This window comes from Acomys minous, assembly GCF_964271855.1.
Source record: "Acomys minous genome assembly, chromosome: 12".
NCBI lineage: Eukaryota > Metazoa > Chordata > Mammalia > Rodentia > Muridae > Acomys > Acomys minous.
This window is the reverse complement of record NC_140493.1, coordinates 46378658-46395147: the sequence shown is the minus strand read 5'-3', so window position 1 is coordinate 46395147 and position 16490 is coordinate 46378658. Positions and strand designations below refer to the sequence as shown.

The 16490-nt window shown below is 45.7% G+C and overlaps 1 protein-coding gene across 5 annotated transcripts in view; it reads left to right on the top strand.

The window, feature by feature from the left end:
- OC90 (otoconin 90) overlaps window positions 1–16490 on the top strand; it is a 31430-nt gene that overhangs the window by 13356 nt on the left and 1584 nt on the right. For 4 of the 5 annotated variants that reach the window (XM_084748459.1, XM_084748458.1, XM_084748455.1 and 1 more), the window contains 9 exons: window positions 3705–3817; window positions 6700–6828; window positions 6984–7025; window positions 8252–8302; window positions 8831–8878; window positions 10256–10306; window positions 11446–11562; window positions 12481–12652; window positions 15503–15609. In XM_084748459.1, the coding sequence (XP_084604585.1) occupies window positions 3705–3817; window positions 6700–6828; window positions 6984–7025; window positions 8252–8302; window positions 8831–8878; window positions 10256–10306; window positions 11446–11562; window positions 12481–12652; window positions 15503–15609 (830 nt within the window). The remainder of the gene's footprint in view (window positions 1–3704; window positions 3818–6699; window positions 6829–6983; window positions 7026–8251; window positions 8303–8830; window positions 8879–10255; window positions 10307–11445; window positions 11563–12480; window positions 12653–15502; window positions 15610–16490) is intronic. The other variant, XM_084748456.1, reaches the window with a different exon arrangement.

The following is a 16490-nucleotide window of genomic DNA, read 5'->3' as shown; positions in this document are numbered from 1 at the left end:
TCAATTTCCCCTTCCTACCCCCCCCCAGACACCACCAAGACATCCCACTCCCCACTTTATATTTGCTCCTCTTTTTTATTTTTTTCTTTAAAACCCTCTGTGGTGGTTTGAATAAGAATGATCCTCATAGGCTCATATATTTGAATGCTTAGTCACCAGGAAGTAGTGCTATTTGAAAGGATCAGAAGGATTACGAGGCATGGCCGTTTTGGAGTAGATGTGGTCCTTTTCTCATTTTCTTTACTTTAAAAATGAAGATAATTGTAATGTCTATTTCAGAGTCACTAATTCAGATTAAACGACTAAATATAAGCTGCAGGCATTGTGTCTGATTATGAAGTGGCCATGAGTATCAGTAACCATGGAGGCAAGACTGGGCTTGTAGAAGCATTAACTGTTTAGTTGATAATAGATGTAAGAAGGTAGCTGTAGTAGTATCAGTACTGACAATAATAATGCTAGCGTAGTAGTAACAATAGCAATAGCCATAACACAGGAGGAACGGGGCTAGTACAGTAGTAACGGTGGCCATAAACATAGCAACAGCAGCCTGGATCTCTATTCTACTTCATGTTTAATACCATATCTCATTGACATTGTCTTTTTCTCAAAATCCGTTGTCTTGGGGCATGTACTTTCATCCGTGCGGGCTCACAGAAGACAGGAAGGAATCTATGTGGAATCCCCATATTAGACAGCTCATACCTGCCCTGCCCTGGCGTTTCTCCTTTAAGGACATCCTTTCTAGTTGTCTTGATTCTCTGATCTGCAAACCTTGGAGCTTTCCTTTCTTGTACCCGCCACACAGGCGACTGTGAGCACAAGGTCAGTCTTGGATTGCACCTGTCCTCTAAAAATGGAGTGTACCATGCTCTTTCTTTGTGCTCCCAGTCCTAATGATCCCACTGATTGAAGAGGTAATTAACCTCTCACTCCTTTTCAGAGCTTAAAAAACAAATGAATTTTAAAAAGGAAACACTCTTGGCTGACATAGGATAATAGCTTTGTAGTTAAACTATAAACTATCCCCTCATTCAAAGCTACAGGAGAAGATACAATTTGCGTTTGGGCCACAGGGCTAGTTTTCCATTTCTAGGAACCTGGACCAGATAGCTGACACTGGGATGGGAAAGGGCTGGCTCTGCAGGGCGAGTGAGGCCAGGGCCGTTTCCGAGAACACACTTTCCTGTCAAGTCCTTCATTCCTGTTTCCTTTCACTCTTCGAATACCCAGGGAACCTGGAAATCAAATAAATAAAGGAGTCATTCTTCACTGTCTCCTACCCAGAAAGAATGACTGAAGGACCTGTGTCCCAACCCTGGTGGGCTAAATCTAATTTCAGTCACGTACATTTGGTCAATAGGGTGGGTGTTTCCAAAGAACATGAAAACCGATTGTTTCCACCTTGAACTTGGACACCTAGATTTCCAAAACAACGGCTGCTGTTTATTGAAGTAGATGTTGTCTTAATCCTCCTTAGGCAGGATGAAAAAAATGTACCCATGGTCATCATACTTGTGCATGCTTTCTTTGTTGCAATATTCTCTATTGACAGCTGGTGAGAGCACTTACCCTTCTAGCTGCAGTGTCACCTTGCTGCGTGGCCTTGGCCAGGTTACATAGTTGTGTGTATCAGAGTCTGCATACATAAATGTTTACAGTCATCGTCAAGCCAGCTGCACAGCTCTCAGGAGAGGGGGAGAGAAGCTATACTTGTCCAGTGCCTGAGCAGACAGGAGATAGTTAGGACTCCACAAGTGTCAGCTGCGGTAACAAAAGCAGCTATGAACATCATCCCCATTTCCTCTGAGAAAAAGATGTTGATGTCAGGAGGTCCTTTGCCATCCCAGTTTCAAGTCCTGACCCTTCCTGTAGTTCCCACTGTGGCTTCCTAGGCACCACGTCCATATCTCCCCCAGGCCTAGAACTGAGTTCCTGCCTGGGCCCTGGTCTTCAGACTCGCCATCCACAGCAGGCTCAGTAGAGGAGCATTAATTGTAAATGCTCACAACAATCTCTGGAGTCCTCAAAGGTGTCAGCTCTTATTATGAGACTCATGTAAGACAAATATCTGATTTGATGGAGCTGGCCCAGCAGCAGAGCCCCAGTCAGCACCTCCCTGCTCCCCAAACTTGAACATCAAGGCCACTAGGACATATGGGGTCGCGTTCTTCCTCTTCCTGTGTCCCAAGTCAGAGAGAAGCATTGGAGAGCCACGCACAGCTCTGTCCATATTAAGAACAACAGCAGCTTTGAGACTGGAGTCTGTAAGCCCATCTCCGCTGAAATGCTGTGTCCCTTCCCTGGTCTTCAGACACTGTTGAGTCCTCAAGGAATCAAGTAGGAGCCTCTGAGCCTCCCACACTCTCCTGACATCTGAGGTTTTCTTCATTTATAACCAAAGACCGCAGATTCCCTTAGTTCCTGCCTTCTTCTAGCTCAGATTTGATTCTGTGTTTAAGCTTTGGAAGACCCTGAAACCTATGTCTCTATTAACTATAGCCTATGTTTGTATTTCACTCAGGACTGATGTACATTAGATACCCTATCACATCTCCCTGTGTAACTTACAACAGTCCCTTGGCTCCCTGGGCCCTGAAGGTCCCATCTACACACAGTGGAAGGAGCTGCATGTTCACTTAACCATGTTATCTTTAGTGCTCTTTTTAATGTCATCCTCTCATATAATCCAAGGTGCTCCTTACAGACAGTACTTTGACTAACTGATAAATACTGACTTCCTCCCATCTCTTCTCTTGCTTATCATAAGTAGCAATCTCAAATACCTCTCATGGATGTGGCAGGAGAGAGACAGTTTTGCTAGAAACTACCCGTGCTGTAAGAGGGCTTGTGCATCTCACACAGGCACCCATATGCCAGAGGCCCAAAAGCTCTCTAGCTCACTTACTGATGTTGCCACTTTCTCTTTTTTGCATAGTTGCTGGGGTATCTCTTCCCTTGACCCTGATCACTCACAGGTTAATCCGCCCCTTCTTTCTCATCCTCATGGTCCTCTTCTTCTCTTCATCTCACCCCTCTTTTCTTCACTACCCTCCTCTTCCTTCTTGAGGCAGAGTTTCTCATATAGTCCCCGTTAGTCATGCGCTTGTAACCTTTCTGCCTCTTGGGTGCAGGGATGATAGAGAGGTTACCTACCATAGCTGACTTCCAGGGTCAGTTTTGTTTTTTTTCGGGGTATTAAACTACTCTGCAAAATGACCTTGGCTTTGTAACTACTGATTATTTTAAGCGAGTAATAGAGCCGCCCCTGACATCTCTAGCAAATGAGGATTCCTTAAAGATGTCAGATCCTTTGTGAGGCTAAGGAAGAATGACAGAAGCTGACGGGGAGGGGCAACTTCTGCTACTAACACTCCGGTGGATGTAGAATGAATGTGGTGACGATAGCAAAAGTAGCATCCAAAAACAGTACTCAGACATGGTCTGATACAGGCCCATCTTTACCTTTCCTGGACCATTTTCATACTATGTTCTCCAGCTGAGATACAGAGCCATGTGGCTGGCCACAGACACCTGCACATTGCACAGAGGTGATGCACAGTTCCATCTAAAGCATGTAGAATAACAGCTTGTGTGTGAAACAGATCACCGCCAGGTACCACCCAGACACCAAGATGATCCCAGTGTACATGCCCATCTGTACCTAACCATGGTCTCTCTTGATCCTACCTGACCTGCCTCAGCTGCTGCTTCCAGCATCGCAGGTGCTATGAGGAGGCTGTTGAGATGGACTGTCTCCAGGACCCTGCCAAGCTCAGTGCAGATGTGGATTGCGTCAACAAACAGATCACATGTGGTGAGCATTTTCAGCCTTCCTAGAGCAGATGCATGAATACCATTGTGATCCACAAGGGATCTAACAGCACAGTCAACACCATCAGCTGTGTCATTGTTGGCACTTGGTTGATTGATGTATTTGTGGTTCACATATAATGTACAATGAATGCTTTCTATGTCTGAAGCAATGGTTTATTGGCATATTATCTGATTATAATTTATTTATACTTGTAGTGACCATAGAAAGTTGTAAGTGGTGAACAATTCACTATTTATGTACTGTGTAAATGGAATAATTCCTGAACTTTTAGCTACAGAATGGGGAAGAGAAAACCTCCTTCAAAGAGATGTTATGGCTGGATGGTGGTGGTACATGCCGCTAATCCCAGTACTCGAGAGGCAGAGGCAGAGGCAGATTGATCTCTGTGAGTTCGAGGCCAGCCTGGTCTACAGAGAGAGTCCAGGACAACCAAGGCTATACAGAGAAACTCTGTCTCAAAAATATCATTATTATATAAAACAAACAAACAAACAAACAATGAGATGTTATAAAATTTAAACTAAACCTCCTTGAGAAAAGGTTAATGCATTGGCTGGCATAGAGTAAGAACTCATTGTCATGTGTGGAGGTAGAAAGAGAGGTGAGTGGTCAGGCTGGTGGTGTGGCAGCAGTTTGTAAGAGGTAGGTGTATAAGTTGTGTTCCTGTGTAAGCACTTTATCTACCATGTGACCCTAGGAACATTATTTCACATGTCTAAGCAGTCCTGGAAGAAGTAAGGTAGGCAAAGGCACATAGGGGTGAGAGTATATAGCAAGTTGAAATGCTAGACTCAGTCAGTTTCCTGTGTGCCTGCTGTAGGCTTTGATCTTTGTGCACAGCACCTCTGATCTTCCGTCCCAAGAACCAGTTAAATGGAAACCAGTTCTCCTGGTCTTCAGGCAAGAGAAGCCAAGTTCTGAGAGACTAAACAATTTGACTAAAGTCACAGAGGTGCTCAGCTGCAGAGCTAGGCTTTGAACCAAAGACCCAGTGACTCCCAAGTCAAGATACTCAGTTGGTAGAGCCTAGAGGACTAACAGAAGATAGAGGGAGACAGTGAGGAAAAGGTGGAGGAGATGCCAGTGGAAATAGAAAAGGCCATCCATCCATGCATTCTGAAAGCAGATACTGAGTATTCCCCCTGTTTCCCCTCCCACCCCCTGACCCTAGTGTGAGGCCACTGCATTCATGAGAGGGGACCTCCTGACCTTCTGGACTGTTCTCTGGATGGTCAATGCCTTAGTTACTTTCTTCATCCTCTTGACAGAGTATCTGACAGGAGCACCTTAGAAAGGTTTTAAGTTGGCTTCTGGGTCAGAGCATATAGTCCATGGTGGTGGGGAAGGCACATAGTGGAAGCAGATTGCTGCCATGGCATGAGCAAAACAAAACAGTTGCTTGTATGGCATCAACCTGGAAACAGCACTCAGGCTAGAAGCAAGGCTAGACTATTGTCTTATTGTGCTAATTTTATCCTGTGGAGGTGGATAAATGTCTATTTACTCCTGAAAGGACACTAACAACAGACCCAAGAATAATTCCACTCAAGTTTAGTTGGGGAACCAATAAATTTAATTAGGGTTTACAGGAACATTGACAAGGTACGGGTGCTCCACTGATAACATCTCCTTCACCTAGCAGCACTTACCTGCTTCTGTGTCATAGCAGCCAGAGACTGCTGGCTTTCTGGAGAATCTCCTGTATGCTCTCCTGGGCAACCTCATCAGCGCTCTGTTCATGAACACTGCCTCTTCTCCCTGGAGGAATTTGGCAAGCCTAATCTCATGAAAGTCTTGTGTGAATTATCACAGTTGCTCTAATTTCCAAACCGAACCATCCACACCACACCTGGAGGATGGTGGGCCACATAAGACCCCCCAGTGACCTTCCAACCAATGACCCACTTCCTTTAGCAAGTTCTACCTTCTAAATGTATCATAATCTCCCAAAACAATGCAATTGGTCTGGGACCAAGTAATCAAACACATGATCTTGTGGGAGTTATTTCACATTCAAAGCATCATAGTTAGGTACTACAAATGTGTTAGGTTGTGACAGGAGCTGCGGAGGAAACAAAGTCAGGGAGATGGTACACAGTGGGCTGGGGGGCACTCTACTTAAACACTAAGGGTATTAAAAGATTCTTGGAGCAAAGAGTTGAAGAAGTTGTAAGCAATTCTTACTCTAAGTGTGGATAAAGAGTGACCAAGCATCACAAAACAGGCTGGAAGGGTGGAGTAGGGGACAGAAGGTAGTGGTAAGAAGTGTGGGAAAAGATGTATCCAAGAGGAAATAGAGGTGGTAGGCAAAGACAATCTCCCAACACTTCCTGGGAAACTCTGGGAAGTCAGCTAGAGGTTCTGAACCCATAGATATGCTTTGATTGAAGTGTGTTTTATTTTTATTTTTTGTATCCCTAAGGATGGAACTCAGGGCCTCTCATGTACCAGATAAGTGCTCTCTACCACTGAGATACCCTCTGCATTTTACTCTAGGCCTTGACTTATTCTGGATCCCTCATGACAGTGGGTGACAGAAATGGCCAGGCTACTCTGAGGGTCACTGACATGAGTGGGCTGGAGATGGTGGTAGAGAGTATGCAGGGATGTGGGCAGTCCCCCAAAGTGGATACATGTAAAGCTAGTTCAGCAGACTGTTGGGCTGAACATGTGTGACACATAGTGTGTGTGGAATCCCCCAGGTTGGGTTCACGAAGCCAAAGAGATGACACAATCACTAGAAAGTTGCAGGGGGAGCAAGTTTGGACAAGGCAGATCAGGAGCCCCATGTTGGAGCTACCACTGCCTGTTGGGATTCCAAGTTTGATCTCTCTACCTTTCTCTGCCCTTGCCATATGCAGAATCCGAGGACCCCTGTGAACGCCTACTGTGTACCTGTGACAAGGCTGCTGTTGAATGTTTGGCTCTGTCTGGCATCAACTCTTCCCTGAATTTTCTGGATGCTTCCTTCTGCCTGGCTCAGACTCCAGGTAGGACAACTGGGCCTGAACCTTGAAGTAGCTCCGAACAGTGGGCGGGAGCTGCAATGGAACCAATGGGACCAAGTATGGCTGGTGTCTTCTGATGCCAATCATTAACATGCAAGCTTACTGCTCTACCCACATGCCCACGTGTTTCCTTGCAGAAACAACCAGTGAGAAGGCCCCAGTGACACTGCTGCCTAGAGGTAAATTCTCAGCATACCTGTTCTTTCTGGACTGTAGAGGAGCCATGATGGTAACAGCTAGTACAGGCATCTCCTCCAGTGACTGGTTCACAGAGGCTGAGGTGGTGGATAACATTGACTTTGCCTGCCTTTGTTAGGAGACCAGCACACGTATCTGGTATCAAAAGGTGCTAGTGCCAACTCTACCCTTGCTAGTGGGTGGATGTGACTTTTATCCATTAAGGGTACAGAACCCATGCTTTCTCTCTGTAGTGAGGGGCTTGGTACACAATGGGATTGGGGCAGCACCTCAGGCTCAGATGAATACAATTCCCACTTGCTGAATTCCTGAAACTCTGATCCCTGCGGTGGGCCCTGTTTCTTCTCATTTCCTCCTTACTTCCCAGAGCCTGAGCATGAAGCACAGCCTGGCTTGGGTGACTCTGTTAGAAGGAGAGGTTGTTTATCCTGTGAACATCTAGGGGAACTCTTAAATAATTCATAATTCTTACTCTAAAATATGGATCTTATAAAAAAATAAGAGTCACATTTATGGCTACCATTCCTTGTTCATCAGAGTTTCTCTACTTTGCTGATACCTTTAGGCATTTGGAATGGGCCCACTGTCACTTTGGCATCTCATTTTTCCTTTCTTCAGACTACTGTATCCTTCCTAGAATTAATTATGTATTTTTGTTATGGCGAAAGCCACAGAGTATATGTTAGTGTGTAGTTGTGTGGATGTATGTGGGGAGTGTGCACAGGTATGAAGATAATACATGCATGTGTGCGTGGCCATATATGGAGCATGTATAGGTGTGAGTGTGTATGTATTCATGGGTATGACGATATACTTGCATGAATGTGAGGTGTGTACACATACACATATCTCTGTGCGCCTTCCACATTCAGTACTCTTAGTGTTTCTATTCTTTCTGCTCTGCCTTCTTACAAGTGTCTTTTCATTTTGGGATGCCTTCTGGGTCCATAGGCCCCTCCCTGTTTTCATATTGTGTCTCAGAGAGGCCTCTTCCTCCACCAGAATCTAGAAGCAGCTGTGGTTCTTCCAGAGTCAGGCAGTGCTGGACAGCCCATGCTCCCTCCTGGAGGAGTAAGAGAACCTTCAGCTAGAATGGGCAACTCTTCTTAGACCCTTGCTCTCTTGGCCCTTTGGTCTTACTACCCAGCCTACTCAACTTGAAGCCCTTGAGGCTTTAGTTTTGCTGCTGGAGGCTCTCTTTTCCCAGGGGTTCCTGACAAGCCCACAGACGCCAGTCAGATAGCCCTGTCAGGAGAAGGTAAGCATGAGCAAACATGTGACCAACCACCCTTGTCCCATTGGCGCCCCTCCGTACTGGCTTGATGGCATCAGCTCCTCCAGATTTTCCATGCCTTCTTTGTCATGGAATGGAGCAATTCCAGAGGTCCTTGTCCTTCCCGAGCAAGGACCTCTTTTCTACTCCCTCAGCTTTCTCCTGTCCCCCTGTCTTCCCCTCTGGAGGATCAGAGGCATGATGCTGCAGGCTGGTATAGATGCACTGCTGCAGGTTTGTCTAGATGGACAGCACATCTACTTTAATGCACCCTCCGAGTCTCTCTTGGGGTACATTTATGCCAGGAAGTTATGTATTGCTCATCTGAAATTCAGATTTGGTGGGCATCCTAAATATATGGCTGGCTCTCAGTGCAGTCAGTCTATGAAGCCCTCTGCAGAGAACTGGAATTTTCCCCTTTCCTTAATCCTTATGCCCAATCTGTTTCCCCAACCATGGCACTCCTTAGGGGCTCAGGCTGATCCACAATAAAGCAATGTCTCCTTTCCACAGCAGCTGGTGAGACGAGAGCAGACAGACAAACAACACTCTCCAGGACAAGTAAGCAGAAGGAACATCCAGGAGGGAGGTGCTGGGCATAGTGGGGAACGCTGCCCAAATCCACGTGCTCTATTTGTGACCACTACTGGATGGGGTCCCTGGGAAAATATGGTACCCATATGCAGAATATGTAGGATGCTGAGACTTAGGAATATTAAAAGTTCTGCCACTCAGCCGGAAAAACTTGGTGACCTGTCTTTAGCTCTGAGTTCAATGCAAGCATGACCATCAAACCTAAAATTATCCAGGCCAAATTTTAGTTGGTGAACCCGACTTAACCAGACATGCTTCTGGTGATTAACAACCATTTCTTTATTAATGGGTGTAAGCAACTGACAGTAATTATTTGCTAATTGCTTAGGATGAATAAGTAAGTGGACACTGGTTGATAGGCAGTTACCACTGTTGAAGGTCTCTAGCGTGAAGGCATTAGTTACCAGACCCACACTCTAGATTCTCCCTTGTCCCAGGAATTCTGTTATTATCCCATGGAAGAGAAGCACTGAGGTTGGTGGCCCTCGTGCAGGATGTGTCATTTCAGAACTCCTTGGGTCTGAGCCTGTAGATTTTGCTTTGAAAAGAGCAGTTTGCCACAGCAGAGGATGGCCCAGGTGTCCCTTTGATGTGGCAACTGTGTTCACTGAGTCAGCTTCAAAGCCTGAGTTTTATGCAAGAGTAGCATGGTCTCTACCCACAAGTACGTTAAGTTGAAGTCTGTGCTTCCCTTTCCTTACACTTGGTTTTGTCTCCATCTCTCTTCTTTATGGTACCGGGGAAAGTGAAGTTGGAACTTAGCGTATGCCAGAGTCTCAGCCTCAGGGCATGACTTTCATCTCACCACTGCCTAACGTCATAATTCTTAACTCTCCTGATATGCCTGTGTTCTCACTTCTGAAAGAGGGGTGAGCAGGAGACCCCTACTTGTGAGCTGCTATTAAGTGACTCAGAAGTGTAACGTCCTTGCTGTCTTATCACTTGGAACGCAGTAGGAGCTTTGTAAGAGTTAAGAAGAACTCATCTCACAAAAAACCTATGGCTCAACTGCCCTCCTAGAGCCAGCAGCAGCATGCAATTCTACTGCCCCATTCGGCCTCCTGCTTTGTTTAAATACATGATTTTGTTCTTTCAGGATCCCCCCCCCCTCCGCTTCCAATTTCTGCATAATACACAGTCTCAAAGCTTTTCTGCAAATTCCCCTGCCTTGCAAGCTGCTAGGGCATTTGCCAACAGGCATGTCTGGGGGTTCCCTTTGGTCCCCTAGTGATCCTGATAGCATCAGTGGGAAGAGGGTCAAGTCAGTCCAGGCCCAGTGCTGTGTGTCTGGAGACCAAGGCACAAAGGGCAAGGCTGACACTCATTCTGTCTGTCTTCTTTTAGGGGCAGGGTCTGTCCGAGATCGTGAAGCTGCTACGACTACATCAAGTCCAGGTAAGCACATATGGCTCCCTCTGCCTTTGCATATATAAGCTTGTGAGATCCATGCATTCCAATTGAGCCACAGACCAAGCCCTAAGTCGAAGAATTGAACACCACATGTCTCTATATTCCTCCATAAAGTAAACATGTGGAATTTAAAGACACATTAGCAAGAAGCAATGGGAAATTCTCAGGCGAAGACAGGTTCATAAAATTACATTTAGTCTCCCATTTCAAATCAATTGTCATCCCATTATGTAAAGCCAGATGCTTTTAATATTTCTGGTATTTTCTAGTAGCCTCATGTATTAGTTAGTTTTCGATTGCTGCGATAAGACACCTTATAACCAAGAAAACTTATACAAGGAAAGAGTTTATTTTGGGCTTAAAATTTCAGAGTGCTAGAGTCCATGAAGACAGAGTAGGGGGTGCAGGTGGTAGGTGGCGGCAGCAACAGCTGAGAGCTCACATTTCAAACAGCAAGCTGGAAACAGAGTGAACTCAAAATGGAGCCTACCCCCAGTGACACATCTCCTCTTAAAGGCCACAGGTTCTAATCCTCCCCAAACAGTTCCAAGTATTCAAACATATGAGCCTTTAGGGGGCTATTCTCATTCAAACCACATTACCTTGCCCCAAGCAGCTTTACTGGGAAAAGGATGCTATCGGGCAGTCTGGCAGGTTTCATGAAGGACCTTCACATACTTTTAAATATGATGAAAAGCAGCTGCAGTATTTGAACAAGAAGGTCAAAGGTTCAAGGGCTTAGGGGGAGCTCTGCTTGCTATGTGGCACCTTACTTTTTCTGTCCTCTTCGCCTCTTTACTTGTGAACACTACTTGGGTCCCAGTGCAGGTGTGTAACTGTAAACATAAAACAATCTCAGGCCTGAAAGTTCACCACAGTTCTCATCCATGAGCTGACATGTAGGTGGGCTGACATGTACACAGGCTCCTGGCAGTGTAAGTCTGGCAACTCAGAGACATTCATATAGAGCCTCTAAGAATCTGCCTCTGTGTGTGCAGATACAATGTGTACTCTCCTTATATGTCTGTGCTCTGAGAGTCTCTGCATTTGCCTTTGACCATGCACTCATATGCAAATGTCCCTGAGTGACTCTAACTCTGAACCATCAAGTTGTATTTTTTCAGGATCTGCAGAGATTGCTGCCATTGCTAAAGGTGTGACCCATGTCTCTGCTGGCACGAAACCACTGAGGTTGGAAGTATCATCTGTTGACAATGGTTCTCAAGAGACAACTGGAAAAGGTAGGTGGAAGCCAGCATTCTGGAGTGTCTGGCCTCCCCATCCTTGGAATCTTTTATCTAGAGTTTAGGCTACCTTATAGACTGTGACCGTCTCCTGTTGACACAGCTAGAAGGCAAACCCCCTTTACTAGACAAGCTCTTTGAGGCTCAAAGGTGCAAAACTTGCCTTTTCCCCTCAGCTGCTATGAGGCTGAGTCTGGGCAAGAACCAGGGTTTTCTTCCCGCCCCCCCCCCCCACCTCCCACCCCTACCCCTATCCCTGGCTCTGTTCCCACATCACTCTGCTTCTACTGGCCTAAAAGACAGGATCTTGGCTGCCTCCACATTATGTGTGGGTAGATAACGAGAACGATGAAGCATGGGGGTAGTAATGGTCATTTTGTCTTTCTTCCCTTGGAAGCCTTCCAAAAGGACCTGCACTTAGGAAGAGCCCCAGCCAGTAAGACACATCTGGGTGAGCCCCCAGTGGTGTCCAGTGCAGAGCTGTGGAGAATACATATAAAAGCTGTAGGCAGACGAGGAAGAGTATGAGGAGAGACAGAGAGACAGAGAGACAGAACCAGAGTAAGAAAAAATAGGGTTTTGAAATACAACACTAGGTTTGCTAACTTGCTGTGTCCCCAAAGCCTAAGAGGACAGCTAAGGCCTTGCAGGCTGCTAGGCTCTTCTCAACAATAGGGTGTGGTTTATGGGGCAACATTGGTCCTGACAAGCCCCATTCTTTATGGAGATTTAATAAGGAATTCAGTAGAACATCAGAAGCCAAGCTGAAGAGGAGCTGTTCTCTGGAAGAAAGAGAACAAAACACAGAAGAGAGGTGATATGAGATCCTCCCAAAGTAGTTCTCATACAATGTGGAACACCACTCCTCTTTGGAACTCTGCACCAGCTCTTCTGAGAGTCTGTGTTCTTGCCCAGCCTGTGACAGATTAGCCTTCCTGCATCTGGGTGATGGTGATAATGTGCAGGCCATGCTGCAGCTTGGAGAGATGCTCTTCTGTCTAACATCCCACTGCCCAGAGGAATTTGAATCTTATGGCTGTTACTGTGGAAGAGAAGGAAGAGGAGAGCCAAGGGACACCCTGGATAGGTATGGATGGGAAAGGGTGGTGCACAAATGGCAAAGGAACTTGCTAGCTTCAGTAAGAACCCTCATCTGCATTGGGCTTTACATCAAGTCTCTCAAAGAGTGGGACATCTGTTCTCACTTAGCATGGCATGATAGGATTACAGACCAACTTCTCCCATGAGCAGCTGAGATTAGCTATTCATCTAGCAAAGGGACAAGTCAGGCTGAGCCAGATGTCTTGATGTTTCGTTACAACCAAAGGCTACCTACCCTGCATCCTAGAAGGGCTAGCTTGCTAACACACCTCAGATGACTCTAGACTGGCCATGTCTCATGCACAGGACTGTCTTGTGCAGTGGCCCACATAGAGAACGGAGGTCTGCATTTGGTTAACTCAGAAGAAGGCAACATTTAATCTACACTCTTGCCCTTTAAGTGTATTTGATGACTTTCATAACCACCACTCTTCAGGTACACACATCCATTTACATACATACACATTTAGCACACATCTCTGAGGACTTTTTTTTAATGTGCCGGGCATCAAGCAAGGTAGTAGACATACAAAAATGACTATATCAAACCAAAACAGAAAAAAAAACCACCTCTTACGCACAAGAGAAGATTTCACAGTAAAAGAGACAAAAATAGATAAAATAAGTAATTATATGGGATTCACCCTTAGTTGAAAGATTACAAGAGCAGCACAGTTGATAGGATCTGGAAGACTGATTACTAGTTTGCTCACCCATTCACTCATCCACTCACCATCTACCCATCTATCCATCCATCCATACACCCTTACATTCACCATCTACCAATCCATCCATCCACCCATCTACCCATCATCCACCCATCCATCCACCTATTCTTCCATCCACCCACCCATCCATCCATCCATCCATCCACCCACCTACCCATCATCCATCCATTCATCCATCCACCCATCCATCCATCCACCTACCCATCATCCATCCACCCAGCCATGCATCCACCCATTATCCACTTGTCCCCCCATCCCCCCATCTTAGTGCTTTCCACTAAGATTGCTTCTTCTTTTTCTACTTCATGGTCACTCAGGCTGTCAGTGAAAGAAATCAAGGACAACCCCCAAAAGAACCTCCCACAAGATGATCCTTCTGAAATTTTAATTGTAGCAGTCAAAGCTGCAGTGCATTAAAGATAATGCTTATATAATGAGGTTCCACAGCATGCCCTCTGCCTCCATGACAGAAGGAGCATGAATAGTGTCAAGATTCCAGAATACACAGAACTCTTCAGTGAGATAGTGAAGACAGGAACATAGCCAACAGCAGCCGCTATGTCCTGTTAAATCTCATGGAGAAAGTTGGGGGCAATGTTGGAGGTGCTTTCTGATCACTGGCCGTATTTCATCAAAATATGAAATTTGAGTGTTTGGGAAAAATAAGTTCCTGACATTGACAAGAAGAAATTAAAACACAAAAGCAATAGGTGAAAACTCTGAATGGCAGTTTGTCACACTGGTGACATGTTGTACAAGCCCACAATCTCACTGCCATGTATTCTGTAAGTCACAAGCAGATGATTTGCATGAATATGTTGACCATTTACAGTTCCTAATGTCAATGACTTTAGATTGCAACTATTGTGTTCATTTTCTACCCCACCCCTGTAACCCTGGGAAATATATGTTAGACAGCATGGCTCCACTGTAATGGTAGCTGAAAATAGGGCAGACACTGACCTCAGCTATTGGGTAATGTGAGCGTGTGTTATTCTTCCTGGCAACAGAACTGGTAAAGCTGCTGTATGGCAAAGAACAGGTTACAAGTCTGATCACCCTTAGTTAGGCTGTGGTCTCCAGGAAGGAGGGAGTGATTGAAAGGCACCATTAACACTCACACTAATCCAAGGAGGCAGCTTCATTACGTCTACTTCACAGAGGAAACAACCTATATGAAAAGCAGAAGAAAGCGGGAAAGCTGGGATATGGTCTAAGGAACCATAGTAAAAAGAGAACATAGGGAAGGAATTGTAGACCTGTATTGACTGACACCTTCTCCAGTGTTCTACAGACATCATCTGGCCAAGGGTGACACTGGAGATCCTGATATATCAGGCTGGATAGGTGGATCTGTACATAAGACACTGACTCATTCACTTGTTTACTTAGGCCCTGCTTTATGCTAGGTCTTTATGCTGGGTGCAGATCTTCACAGCTCCCAAGTTCTTTTAGGTTGAGGATTAAAAAGGTGACCTCTGGGTGTGAAGATAAGTATTCTATTGTGTAGAAGGTTGGATGGAGTGGGGTCACTGTTTTGACATGGAACATTTGTGCAAGCTGAAGAGGCACCCTTATTGAAAAACCCTTTGCTGGGCTTGGTGGCGCATACTTTTAATCCCAGCACTTGTCAGCGGCAGGCAGATCGCTGTGAGTTCGAGGCCAGCCTGGTCTACAAAGCAAGTCCAGGACAGCCAAGGCCTGACACAAAGACTCCTCATCTTGAAAAACCAATAAATAAATAAATAAATAAGTCAATTAATAAGTAATTTAATAAAATTAAATAAATTAAAGAGAAACCTTTTATTCCCATCTGGTGGAAAGGTGCAATACTGAGTGTATTTGCCATCAAGAGTCATAATAAAAGAAAATGTGGAAATTCAGGTATACACAATGGAGTTGATGCTATCGATGGATGTTGGAGGCAGCCTCTGGTGCTGTACACAACCTGAACAGCCTTGAGGTGTGTAGTAGCTAGCCTCATGTGCTCTGATAAATGAGCCTTTGGCAAATCTCAGTACCACATGCAGTGTGGAGGAAAAAAGACCTCATGAGGGGTCCTGGATCAGTGAAGAACTCTGGGAAATAAAAGGTTTCCTTGGTCTTAGGTGCTGCTTGTCCCATCACTGCTGTTTGGAGCAGGTGAGACAGCTGGGCTGCCTGCCTGGGAGGCGTTCTCGGTCATCTGTGGTATGTGAAGACCACACACCCAAGTGTAAGTGTGGTTAGTGGCTAGAGTCATGTTTTTGCATCTGCATGCTGGCTAGAGCTGGGCTACAGATACTTCCCCTAGGACATATTCATCTGTACTATGATCTCATGTTCTTCACGTTGGGACATGCCTTTAGATTCCTTTCCACGGACGAGGGGCTCATGGTCTAGAGCCTGAGTCAGCTAATTGATGACTTCAGTAGCCTGTGCCTATTGAGCCCATGCTGTGGGCTGTTCTAAGCCTTTTAAAGGCACAGTTAATACTCAAGTAGTCAAAAAGCTATTGCTTTTTCTACTCCACAGAGGAAACAAATGATGCTCCCCATCAGACAGGCAGAAGGAAATGGGAGAGCTGCCATCTGGGCTGCAAAATAGCATTGTCTCAGGCCTGGAACCTCCTCTTAGCTATCCACTGGTTTTAAAGTATTCGGCCTTCTCCTAATAAGCAGACCCTGTTCTGAATTTAATTACCTAAAGAATGTCAGGAAGGAGAAGGATGGATGGCTCTGGCTGAAGGTGGGCCTAGCCCACAGCTCTGCCCCTCCCCATATATCCCACAGACACAATGTGTAAAGCCCCACGCCCATGAGCATCAGCCCTGAGCACGTGCAAAGTCCCCTTAAAACTGGCTCCTGTGGACACTTTGCTCAGCAATGGATGCGCTTCCCCTGGACTGCTCTGTCCGGGGAGCTCCACAAGTGCCCAGCAAGGCTTTCTCATTTTTATCTGGGGGAGCTACCGGATGGACCTATTTTCCTCCTTGCCCTTCTATATGCCATGCATTGCACATGGATTTCCATGACACCCTGCTTGTGCCATAATTAATGGGACTGCTTACCTGTCACTCACTGATTCAGTTTTCCACTTAGGCAATAAACCTTCACT